The following is a 12,475-nucleotide window of genomic DNA, read 5'->3' on the forward strand; positions in this document are numbered from 1 at the left end:
AACAACTGGGTGGCTTAAAGCATGAATCTAAATACACATTTACTTTGAAAGGAACTCCATGGGTGCATCTTAAAGAGTTCAAATCCTTTGAAAAAAGAGATGATGAAGTTCGTGCATTTACATTATAAATTAGATATAGACCTTCTAGGATTTTTTTTTTTTTTTGATAAGTAAACAATTGTATTAATATAATAAGCATAGCCCAAGTGCACATTTATTTTTTATCACAGTTCTGAAGAATTACAGTGTCTTCAGAGACCTAATAGCTATGGCCATAGCTTTTATCAAAAAGAAAATGATCTGCCCATTAAAGAAGTTGAATAATGATATGTGCAACTAACCCATCTTGAAGGGCAAATACTCTCATATGCATAACAAGACTGGTATGCGCTCATCCCCCTTGATTTCTTAACATTCACCACACCAATCACTCTCAATGCTGTAAACAGGTCACTCTGACTAACATTAAAAGTAAATGAAGCAAATACCAGAAGAATAACATTAAAAAGAAGAAACTCAAACCAAGAGGCTATACGATTTCAGAAATTACAATCAAGAGGCTATACGATTACATTGTATATATTATACAAAAATGCATTACAATCAAGAGGACGATTTCAGAAATTAGAAGTGCTTTAACAGAATATTTTGCCATTTCAAAATCAACAGACCGACAAAGCCCTAAATACCAAGAGAGAAACATCGTTGAGACAGCTCGGAGAGTAAGAGAAACATGAGAGAGACTCACCGGCGTCGAGAGGGCACAGCAGCTGAATCGACGACGTACGCAACCGGCACACGGCAGAGAGACGACGGAGAGAACTGAGTCTCACTATCGGTAAAGGATTAGGGGAAAGGAAAAATGCGCGGGCCAGTTAGGAGTTTTCCCACTATTTAACAGATTAAAGACTTGTTGCGGCAGTATATAGGTCGCCATAATAAGCATTCTTCTGCCACAATAAAAAACTTATTGCATCGAAACTTATTACAGTGACATAAAACGCCGCTAAAAGTACTTGTTCCGGCGGCACTTCACAATGGACAGATAATAAACGTGGAAAAATGGAAATGGTCTATTTCCGGCTGAATTTTACCCGCCGGAAATGTTTTCAGCCGCAAATACTAACTTTTTTTGTAGTGAGACACGACGAAGTGGTCATATGGTGACTATCGTACTGAGACTAGTGCACATGATGATTATGTAATTTACTAGGTCAAGTGTGTGATATGGTTAATTAATTAATTCGGTAGTAAGTAGGCACTCAGTTTCCCATATGGAGGTTTACTTTAATTTAGTAAAGATGATCATGATCAGTAAATTAGTATAATCATGTTGTTAGAAAAGCCAATTATAAAATACCATGATATCTTGCTATATATAATTGATGGGAGTGTTTTCCACGTAACACTGGACAGAGATCATTTTTTAAGAGTTTTGTAATATACAAACAAAGTCATGTATTAATCTATATGCCAATACTGATTCCTTCATATTCAAAATTTAAATTAGTATTGTTTTTAATCAAATGTATTTTTTGACCGATTATATTAGGTTGTTGTACATATTAGTGTGCAAATATGGTAACAACTAGATTTTTCCCTTTTTTGATTTTATACTAGATAGTTGGAAATTAGCTAGTGGCATGACTTCAAGTCTTGATCAAGTAGTTCTTGTGATCTTAAGTGAAGTACCGCATGCGCGCCTCTTGTTCGATGTGTGGTCTTGAATAAAATACAGCTTTTTCTTATTTTTTTTCCAACTGAAAAAGAAAACACTAAAATGACATGAATATAATGTTAATTGTCAAGCCGTCATGATCAAAGTGGCAGTCATGATGCAGCTGATCAAGATTGTTAATATTGAGAGTAAGAAACTAATTAACCTTGCACAAATTAATTACTCTATAATAATTGATTGTTTTTACAATCTGATCAAAATCAATTATTTTTTTGAATGTTTTCGTCTAAAATGATGAAATTATTATTTTTTGAACGCAAAATATATAATAGTGAGCGAATATGCGAAAGAATGTTTGGAACTGATCAAGAAAAAGACTCGTCGGATTATTACCACTATTAATCAAAGAGCACAAACAATTTGAATAAAAAAACAAAAAAAAAATATCATATTGTCAGATCAGATATTGATCAGAGATTCTCCAGCATGAAAATGACAGAATCCGTTGACCCCAAAATTCCAAAATATAATATATCTCATACATATCTATGTGGGTTAATCTAAGTACTCTCACAAAAAAACTCAGCGACATTAATTGATTCCAGTACTTTCCAGCCTCTGAATTCTCAAGGAAGATGGATAACAGTGATGGTGTAGTTTCTGGGGACGGCATCAGTGGCTTTACGTATGGAGTCATATTCTCCGTTGTTGCCTTTCTACTGATCTCGGTCATCGCTTTTGCCTGCAATCGCATGCGCTACGCCGGCCACCATGACTGGCCGCCATCTCGCAGGAGCAGCAGTGTTCTTAGAACAGTAACAGAACCGAGTTCGATAAGAATTGAGCAAGGTCTGGATGAATCCACTCTCAGCAGCTACCCAAAGCTCCTATACTCTCAGGCAAAGAAGGGTTACTCCGCAGGTTCAGCTCGCTGCTGCTCCATATGCTTGGTTGATTATAAAGACGCAGACATGCTCCGGCTGTTGCCTGACTGCTCTCATCTCTTCCATCTCAACTGCATCGACCCCTGGATGAGGCTGCGCTCGACATGTCCGATGTGTCGGAAGACACCAGTTCCAGCTCCAAAGACAGCCGATCTTATCGCAGCGACACAAGAAAGTTAGATTGATGATGCAAACTGGACGAGAGATTATATGGATGTTGCATGTATTTGTTTTTTGTTTTTTGTTTTTAGCGTAATTTTCTCCCTTGTGAATCCATGAAGTGAGTTAACGTGGGATCTTTAAGCTAATTTCTTAACGTAAAGTTAATTAAGTTAATTTTTTGTATAATTTCTTTAGAACGTACGTACGATAACACTTCTCTTGAAGTTAATTTCCATTAATTATGAACTGTGCTATAAAACCTTAATAGATATTCTTTAAAAAGATGCAAGTTTTTACGTAGAATTAAAAAAAAATATATATATATATATCTTTTTACATGTGGCCCGATCGATCTATGCATCATATTTTTATTATTAGTAGGCATGATTATAAAAATGATAAACGCATAGTCAATTTTAAATTAATTCATTTTTATTATAAATAAACTGTTACAAATAATTAATTTTATTATAGGAGGAGTGCAAGTCTATTTCATTTGAGTAATTCTACATACAGTTGTAGAGTATACAAATACTGTATAATCGCTTTGAAAAATAGTAGTATCCATAATTAAAATTTTTTTTTTTTTTTTATGTGGATCTCGTATTAATTTATTTTTTAAAAAAAGATTATATGATATTTACGTAATTATAAGTACAAATATTATTTCTCATACTAAAAGAAACGATTTTTTATTTTTTATTTTTTAATTTTAGAAAGAAAGATAGTGTCTACTTTCACGACATGGTCGTCCTCTAGTGAGCGTGATTTGTGGGATATGCGCGTGCGAACCACGTTTCCACGAACGTTGGTAAAGTTTAGGGCGTGAAAACAATCCTTCACGCGCAAACCACGTGCACCACAAAAATTCAAGGATGAGGAGGGCGTGATGTACACGTGCTAACGCTCCCATCACACGCACAACAAATCGTGAGCGCGTGGAGTGTATACACATATCCGTGTGAAGCACTTTCCATGCTCCCACCACGCGCTCATGCTCTCCACGCGTGTTCGCAAAGTTTTGGCGCGTGTTACACAAACGCGCCATACGCACGAATACGCGCCTATATTTTTTTCACGCATTCCACGCGTTGCACTCGACAGATTTTTTTATTTTTTATTTTTTTCTTCCTTCTCTCTCTACCTTGGCTATCTGAGGCCCATTTTAGAAAAGAGAAATTATATTTACAGTCGTGGTTGTGCAAGCGGCGTGCAGTCATTTTGAAAAAAATAAATTAATATGGGATCCACACGAAAAAAAAAACTAACTTTTTAATCGTGGACCTATTCTTTTTCAAAATAATTGTGCGGCGTTTACAATTCCATAACTGTATGTAACATTATCGTTTGGAAAAATTCTATTTATAACAAAATAGAATTTCGTTATAAATTCTATTTAAAACCGTCTTGACAAAACAAGACTCGGTTTTAACAAAATCAAACATTTCGGACATAATGGCGCGCTCCGTTTTTCATGATTCCGCCTCGATCCCCCATTTCGAACTTTGAATCAATCTTCAGTCCATGGAGGATTCGACATCAGCGCATTGTAAGTTCTTTATTTATTTTTATAAAATATATCATATCATCTCAACTTATTTAATTGTTATAATTTTTTAAATTTTTATATAAAATAAAATAAATAATTTAATTTTTTTAAATTTTAATATAAAAATAATATAAAAATAATATATTTTAATAATATTTTATTTAACTTTTAATTTTAATCTCAACTCATCTTATCTCTAAAAATAAACGAGATTAACTTCCTCAAACACAGATGGAGGATCTCCTAACGTGGAAGCATCTGTCTGACCCCTTGAAAAATGAAGGGATGAAGCCTTCCCAAGTTAAATCGGTCAAATCCTAAAGGTTGACGGTGGACCAGATCGAAGATCCATACTCCATGGACACTGGACCGATAGCAATCAATCTAGCTTAATTTTTTTCTTCTTTTTTTTTTTTAGATAAATTAATAAAAAAATTATTTAAATTATTAAATTAAAATTAAGTGAATTATTAATATAAATTATGAAAATTACATCATTAAAATATTAAATTTTTTAAAAATATATGTGTTTGGTCCATTCAGTACGATCCAAAATTTATAGACCAAGATCGACCAGTCTAAAGTTTGGTCTGGTTCGATCGATTTTTTGGATCCGAACTGACCAGCTTACACTCCTAATCAGATCAGACATTGGATCGACCATATTGTCTTTCAAGTTTCACCATAAGGCCTGAGAGACGGATGCATATGCCCTATGAAGAAGCTAGAGGCTATGTATCAAGGGAAGACTACTCGAAACAAGGCTCCTTCTCGAGTCTTTGTCAGCTTCGGCTATTACTTGGGCGACAGGTTGCAAGAACACCTTCACTGGAGAGGGCCGAGACAGAGTCTATAGAAAAGCGCTTTGTGGAGTGGATGTCAACTCCACAGTTTGTCGGATTTGTATAGAGAATGCACGCCAGGAAATCTTGAAGCAGTGCGAAAGAGAAGCTGCGATTATACATGCTGAAGTTAGTTCAATTAACAATTCTGCGAAGGAGATTAATTTAAGAAAAATAGTTTAGCTACAAAGGGATTACACACAAATAAACCTACAAACTGATATGACTTGACGTGGTTCGTCAGATTGTAAAATTATTTTTATCAATGTTTATTTGCAGATGATGACAGAAGCCAAAACGCACTAATACATGAGTTCGCTGGGCCCACGGGAGTCGACATTACAGAAGAGGGTGAATTGGTTAGTTCTGAAGAACTGCCCTTCATGAAACTTTCGACACTAATGGTAGCTACAGATAATATTCAGATTCAAATAAGCTGGGAATTGGTGGATTTGGCACTGTATACAAGGTAACATCAACTTCTCTGTTTAAAGTGGTTCCAGTGTTGCTTCACTGTGCCGAATTTATGCCTGATTCCCGATAATTTCTCAAAATGTGCTTCCAGATGGTAAGACAGTAGCAGTTAAAAAGTTGTCAAGGCAGTCATCAGTCATGGCAAGGTTTGCAGGAATTTAATAATGAGATCATAGTTATTGCAAAACTTCAGCACAGAAACTTGGTAAAGCTCTTGGGATGTGCAATAGAGGGCCATGAAAAGCTACTTGTTTACGAATTCATGTCCAACAGAAACCTTGATTTATTTATATTTGGTTTGTTCCTACAAACTTCGGCTCATTAGCTTGGTTATATTCCGAATTCATCTAAAGATATATGAACAAATGGCCTTAATTCAAACGTGTTTTCAGATTCGGAAAAACGCAGTCAGCTTGAATGGAAGACATGCTACGATACCATTGTTGGTATTGCGAGAGGACTTCTTTATCTTCACGAGGACTCCAAGCTTAAAATAATTCACAAGGATCTAAAGCCCAACAACGTATTATTGGACCATGAAATGTTTGTTAAAATATCAGATTTTGGCATGGTGAGGATCTTTGGTGAAGATCATAACACTGCTAACACTAGGAGAGTCGTCGGAACATAGTGAGTCTACTTCTTTTCTTTCTTCTGCAATATATTTCCCTAGTTCTTTTTAGTATTCAATTGAGAAGAAAACACGATAATGCTATGCTTGAATACAGCGGATACATGGCTCCTGAGTATGCAATGGAGGGGTTGTTTTCTGTAAAATCTGACGTTTTCAGTTTCTGAGTCATCTTGCTCGAGATTATTAGGAGGAGGAAAAATAGCGACTTTTGCCTAACAAGGCAGGCCCAAACACTCCTTGTATATGTTTGTTTTTTTTTTTTTTTTAAATGTCTGCTAGAACAAAGTATAGTTTAGTTAAAAATGGATGCTTTCATTCATTATTATTTTTGTTTGAATTGACTGGGGATAGTATTTATGCACATAATCAAGTTTATGTCTGTATTGACAGGCCTGGAATGAAGGGAAATAAATGGGATTTGTGGACCCTTTGTTGATGGAGTCCAACATGATAACACAAATATTGAAATGCATGCACATCGGGCTTTTGTGTGTGCAGGAGGATCCAGCGGATAGACCCAACCCACCATATCAAAAGTGGTAGTTCTATTGGGGAAGGAATCAATACCTCTTTCTAAACCTAAAAAACCTGCACTTTCTATGGGTAGAATCATTCAGACTGATCGTTTTCTCGTAGTAAATCTTTTTGTAAATGATCCTACCATTTCCATTGTTTCACCAAGAAGAATGCTGGCAACGTTTCTTCTGTTGGAATCACCCCAAGTATGCATACCTATGCGCAGCTACCTCTTCATGTGTAGCCATCCACCCACCGAAAGTTCTTTATCTGTATTAGGACACCCAATTTTTTGGCAGTAATTTAAGACCATAAATTGATGCACTAATCTTCTTGGTCAAGAATTGTGGTTGTTTGTCCCCTATGACTTCTTCTATAAAAGAAAAACTCATATGTGCAAACTGGTGTGGGCAAAAATCAGAGAGATAGAAGACATGAGGGAGGATTTGTTGAATGTTTATAAACTTATACGAACTTAGTGAATTTGGCTCAAGTGGATACCGAACAACTTAAATATTATCTCTTTATCGTCTTTTGTGATTCTTGGACAGGCCAGAGTCGCAACATCTTCTAACACTCCATGCTATTAACATGTTTGCAAGCTGAAAATCTGTCATAATTTGTATAACATAGGAAGTGGGACATCTTATGTTTTCTACTCCACACAGGAAGAAATTACAACGAGTTTTTTTTTTTTTTTTAAGAAGAGGACGGTACCCCAATTTTATTAAAAGTCCTCACTTTTGATAGAGGAAAATCGTGGTTATAACCCGATACCTGGGGTTTACAGATACACAATAAGACCAAACCCAGACATCAAAAGTTTAAACACTCAAACAATAGATAACAAATACAGGATAGACCAAAATACTATCCGAAAAGAGCCAAGAAAAAAGTACCTGCAGGAAATAGCACAAAAAATCAAAGGATCAATCAGATAGAGCTAATTAAGACATACTTGGTAGAACTACGTAGTTCGCAGATAAGGGAGATCAAGTCTATCCATGTGAAGAAGGCCTTGAAGCTTGCTGAGCAAGAGATCATGAGTATCAAACTATTCCGAGATAGGATCCCCTACTCCCTGCTTGGCAAGAAAATCAGTCACAAAATTACCTTATCGAAAAACATGTTTATTCTTATACTCCATACGAGCTGTAATTGTACGATGAATGGAAATCCACGTTACAGGGCTTAATTCTGCTGCTATTTATTTTATTAGTTTTCTGGAGGCGCGTTCCCCTTCGAAGCTGGGTTGTTCGTTCAAACATATATTGCCCATTGATGGACTGAGACACCTCGCAACGAAAGAACAAGGGACACGGGCCAATAACAACAGTAGGTTGTAGCCCACTGTATTTTTTATGGAAAAAATCTTCACAACCTCTCAACACTCTATATTTTACATTTTTTTTAATTTTTATTATTTTATTTTTTATTAAATATTTAATAAATAAATAATGAATAAAAGAATTAAATTAATTTAAAAATAATAAATTAAAAAAATATTAAAAAAATATTAAAAAATTAAAAAAAAATAGAGTGTGGTGTATTGGAAGATTGCGTAGTATTTTCCTTTTTTATGCCAATCATGGCGACTTTCAAGATTTTGATTCCCTGGAGTTCGAAATTTAAGCAAAAAATATTTGGTAAATCTGAAGTTTAGAGTTCTGTACGCTGTAAATCCATCACTTACACGTATAGAAAAAGCTGAAATATAGATATTATCATGCGGTAGGTTTCTATATGAGCAGTACGTTTATTGTGTCAATAAGCAGATTTGAAAGCAGATTATTTTGAAATTTAAGCCCGTCCGGCCATTTGACTACTTTATTATTGATATTCGCATTTTCAAGTATTTGGATATTGAAAATTTGAAAATGTTTCGTTTCATCTTATCTTATCTTATTTAATTATTAATATATTTTAAATTTTTACCCAAAATATCTTAAATAATTTAATTTTTTTCAAATCTCAAAATAATAATAATATTAAAAATATTATTCTAACAATATTTTATTAATATTATCCTAATCTCATCATGAATTCTCTAATATTATTGCAGTATTAAATTTAAAAAAAATGATTTATATATAGTCCATTATATGAACTTAATTTTCATGATCTAATACATAATTATTAGGAGATCATAATCAGATCAGGAATTGCAACGAGTCATCGATCGCATTAAAGGGATTGTTTGGATAGTGAGATGAGATCAAATTTTTTTAGATAAAAGTTGAAAGTTGAATACAATATTGTTAAAATATTAATTTTTTTAATATTATTATTATTTTAAAATTTGAAAAAGTTGAATTATTTATTTTATTTTGTGTGAAAATTTAAAAAAATTGTGATAATAAGATAGGTTGAGATAGTTTTTTAATCCAAACAGCCCCTAATTTGATTGTAAAATTTTATTATTAATTATATCTTCATATCAAATAAAAAGACAAATAAATTAGACGTCTACATGATGCATGTTGCTTGCAAATGCAACATCTCAAAAGCAAACTCCTAATATGTATGTATATGAATAATAACATGACTCCAACTCCTAACTGATCGACATAATTATGCGATAAAATAATTAAAACCCATGCATTCAAACTCCAACTCTTCCCACGAAGGCCTAAGAAAATTACAAGTAGATACAAATTCTTCTTTGGCCATTCATGATCAAGATAATTATTACGAAACTTTTCTGATCATCATCATCACCTCTCTCTCTCTCTGATCTATCTTTGTATATATATATATATATATATATACACACTCTGATCTCCAATAATAAACCTTCCTTGATCTCTTCTCGATCTGCATTAATTAGTCATGTTAAGGAAACATGGACACGATTTCTGGTAGCATGATGGGCTACTTTGGATTCGTTATTGATCATTTTCGTTTCGTTGATGATCTTCGTTTTGCGATTGGATTCCCTCTGGGAATCATCCTGCTCATGACGCTACTCGTACACCTTGTTTATTATCTCTGCATCCGCCATTACCCGCCTGCATCTCATTATCATCATCAAACTGGCCGTTCCCCACAAAACGTTGATCAGCAAGATCACTTTGTCGCCATTGAAGTTGGCCTTGATGAAGCCATTCTTCACGACTTCCCAAAGCTCCTCTACTCCCAATACAAACTCCAAAAGAGCAGCTGGGTTTCTTCTTCTTGTTCCATATGCTTGGACGATTATAAAGAAAGTGACGTGCTGCAGTTGATGCCTGATTGTGGCCATCTCTTCCATCCAAAGTGCATCCACCCATGGTTAAGGCTGCATCCCAATTGTCCACTATGCCGGAATACGCTCGTCCCAATTCCAAACCCAACTCTCTCTGATTGATAAGGTACTGCCTCATCACATGTACACTACGACATCGACTCCTCATGAACATGAGATTTCAAGTGCTAATTCCATCAGATTATAGCAAGATTAATTAGAAGATCGATCAAGATACGAGATTAGTTGTTAGTTGCACAGACTAGTTTTGATGAAAAGTACTTGTGATTATCTGTGATTTGATCAATTCATAACTATCACATGTACAGTTATCAATAGACGTACCTTGATAATCTCATTATAAATGCAAATGACCTAATTGGTCCGCTAAAGTTTAACTGTCGTTTCTCTTTTCAAGTTTGTTAGTGTTATTTCTTACATTGGCAACACCAAGAGCGATTAGAAAGATATATACGATCATGCAGATACAATTTTCTGTGGTGCCATGAGCTGTATATAGATCCAATTCTATTTTTTTGAAGAAGACGGTACTATATTTTATTCATAAATCCTCGCTGAAACCCTCGTTTTTGGTCGAGGAATAAAAAGAGAACTTATTTCTTAGATATGGGACTTTTGTAGTAACAACAATATTCAGGCTTTATTTATTGCTTCATGTTATACTTTTGGAACAAATATTCTAATTTACTTTTGCGTGATCATGCTGTATCAGCCAACTCTCTTTGTACAAATATTTGTGAAGCGAACGTTGAAACTATCAGTACCCATATCCTAGCTAGGCCGGAATTGTCCATCTTGGAAGGATTGCTGGATGGAGTGCGGTGGGAAAGTTCAAAATTTACATGGTGTGTGTGTGTGTGTGTGAATGTGTATATATATATATATATATTCATAAGGCTTTTGGCTTCGAAGGAAAACATTGGTCATTGAAGATCTTAAAAAGCCTCCTGGCCTTAGATGTTTATATATTGCTACCAGCTCAAATCAGCGTAGGTTAATTTCGAGATGTGAATATCCTCCATTGGAAACAATGGGGATCATGTGATCGTGTCATGTGAATACTGGGAATTCCAGCCGCTATGGACTGTTGCTTGACTACTGATAAATCATTAATTCTAGCTGCACTCTTCTGTCGTGTAAAGTTGAACATGCACGTTAAAAGGATGCAAATATGGTGGCACACAGATTGGCAAAGGAACTCTGCATCAACCGTCAGATCAGCAGATTTGAGATATTGGTACACATATGAGCATCTGACTTTTGATCATAATTAATTAGATTTCGCTGATCTCCCACTAAATGTCAACAGTCACAGATTGCCATGACGGAAAAAGACACAAATTATAATGTAAATTTATTGATAATAGATATTCAATATAAGATTCCAGAATTACTGGTCTCATTCTACGAGTGGAAGTGGAATAACAGGTGTTCACATCCTAAAGAATGCAATTTCAAGTGATCAGTCAATGCTTAATTTTCCTACAATATTATACCCCAAATCCAACTTAATTTCCTAGATCATCCAAGAATGACAAATCCCGCCAAACAAATTTCAAAAGCCAAGCGAAAGAGAATTCCAAAAGAACCCACGCCGAACCTTCCACGCTCCAATGTTGCCATAGACTTGTCATGATCAGTACTAGAAGCACCAACTTCTGGAGGATAGCCATAATTAGGCGATGGCGCCGGGCTTGGAACTGGAGGCTTGTTAGATCCATCCCTCGCACGTGGAGGAGCTGGCCGTGAAGGCGATGGAGATGGAGGAGCAGGAAGCGAAGAAGGTGATGGTGATGGAGCATACTGAGATCCGTTAATGGAGGAGCACCCGTGCACCTTGACCGAAACCTTCAGCCCAAGCGCGCAGTAGTTCGAGAAGTTGCTGATAAAATAGAAGACACCTTGCTCGGTGAGTGGAAAGTTTGCCGGACCAAAGTTCATGACCTTAAAGGGGTTGCAGGCTGTACAACTCTCGTACTCGTGTCTTGACACATGAATCACATCGTTTTCTCCCGTTTGGAAATTAAAACCTACATGATCAGATTAAGATAATTAGATACAAGATTAAAATCATTGGAGCAGGCCAGATGTGGGTGTAATCAGTACAACTAGCTATCACATGAGAATGCACGGATTATATGTTATTTGATGCAGTCGGAATTACTGAGAAAGTCTACGGTGCGGAAGAAATTGGAGGAGGACCAGTTGGCGTAATAACTTGGGGATGGTGGAATGGACCAGACAGAGCCAACTTGGTAATATCGCACGCTAGTTGCGCTGCATGCTGATGGGCAACCAGCTGCAGGGGAGCAACCCGAAGTCAAACAAAAGAACTGAACCCACCAACATGCCAATGCCGCCACCATTATAATCAGATGATGATCTAATTGAATAAAAGGGTGATCTCCAATCAGCCTAGCCATTGCATGCAT

At 35.6% G+C, this 12,475-nt stretch overlaps 2 protein-coding genes across 2 annotated transcripts; one reads left to right on the plus strand and one right to left on the minus strand.

Annotated features, from left to right (window-relative positions):
- The first annotated feature begins 2,089 nt into the window (after positions 1-2,089).
- Positions 2,090-2,940, plus strand: LOC122291596 (RING-H2 finger protein ATL70-like). The gene has a single exon (XM_043099399.1). It carries the CDS (start codon positions 2,314-2,316, stop codon positions 2,800-2,802), a length of 489 nt encoding a protein of 162 aa, XP_042955333.1. The 5' UTR covers positions 2,090-2,313; the 3' UTR covers positions 2,803-2,940.
- An 8,624-nt stretch (positions 2,941-11,564) lies between these two features.
- Positions 11,565-12,409, minus strand: LOC122292195 (cucumber peeling cupredoxin-like). The gene is made up of 2 exons (XM_043100431.1): positions 12,208-12,409; positions 11,565-12,073 (listed from the first exon to the last, which is right to left on the minus strand). The coding sequence occupies exons 1-2, from the start codon at positions 12,407-12,409 to the stop codon at positions 11,565-11,567; spliced, it is 711 nt and encodes a 236-aa protein (XP_042956365.1).
- Positions 12,410-12,475: the final 66 nt, after the last annotated feature.

The sequence above is a fragment of the Carya illinoinensis genome, chromosome 13 (assembly GCF_018687715.1).
Source record: "Carya illinoinensis cultivar Pawnee chromosome 13, C.illinoinensisPawnee_v1, whole genome shotgun sequence".
NCBI classification, from domain to species: domain Eukaryota; kingdom Viridiplantae; phylum Streptophyta; class Magnoliopsida; order Fagales; family Juglandaceae; genus Carya; species Carya illinoinensis.

Coding starts and splice junctions, on each gene's coding strand:
- LOC122291596 (XM_043099399.1), top strand. CDS start 2,314: ATGGATAACAGTGATGGTGTAGTTTCTGGGGACGGCATCAGTGGCTTT.
- LOC122292195 (XM_043100431.1), bottom strand. CDS start 12,409: ATGGTGGCGGCATTGGCATGTTGGTGGGTTCAGTTCTTTTGTTTGACT. Junction 12,074..12,207: donor CCGCACCGTAGACTTTCTCA/GTAATTCCGACT, acceptor CTGATCATGTAG/GTTTTAATTTCCAAACGGGA.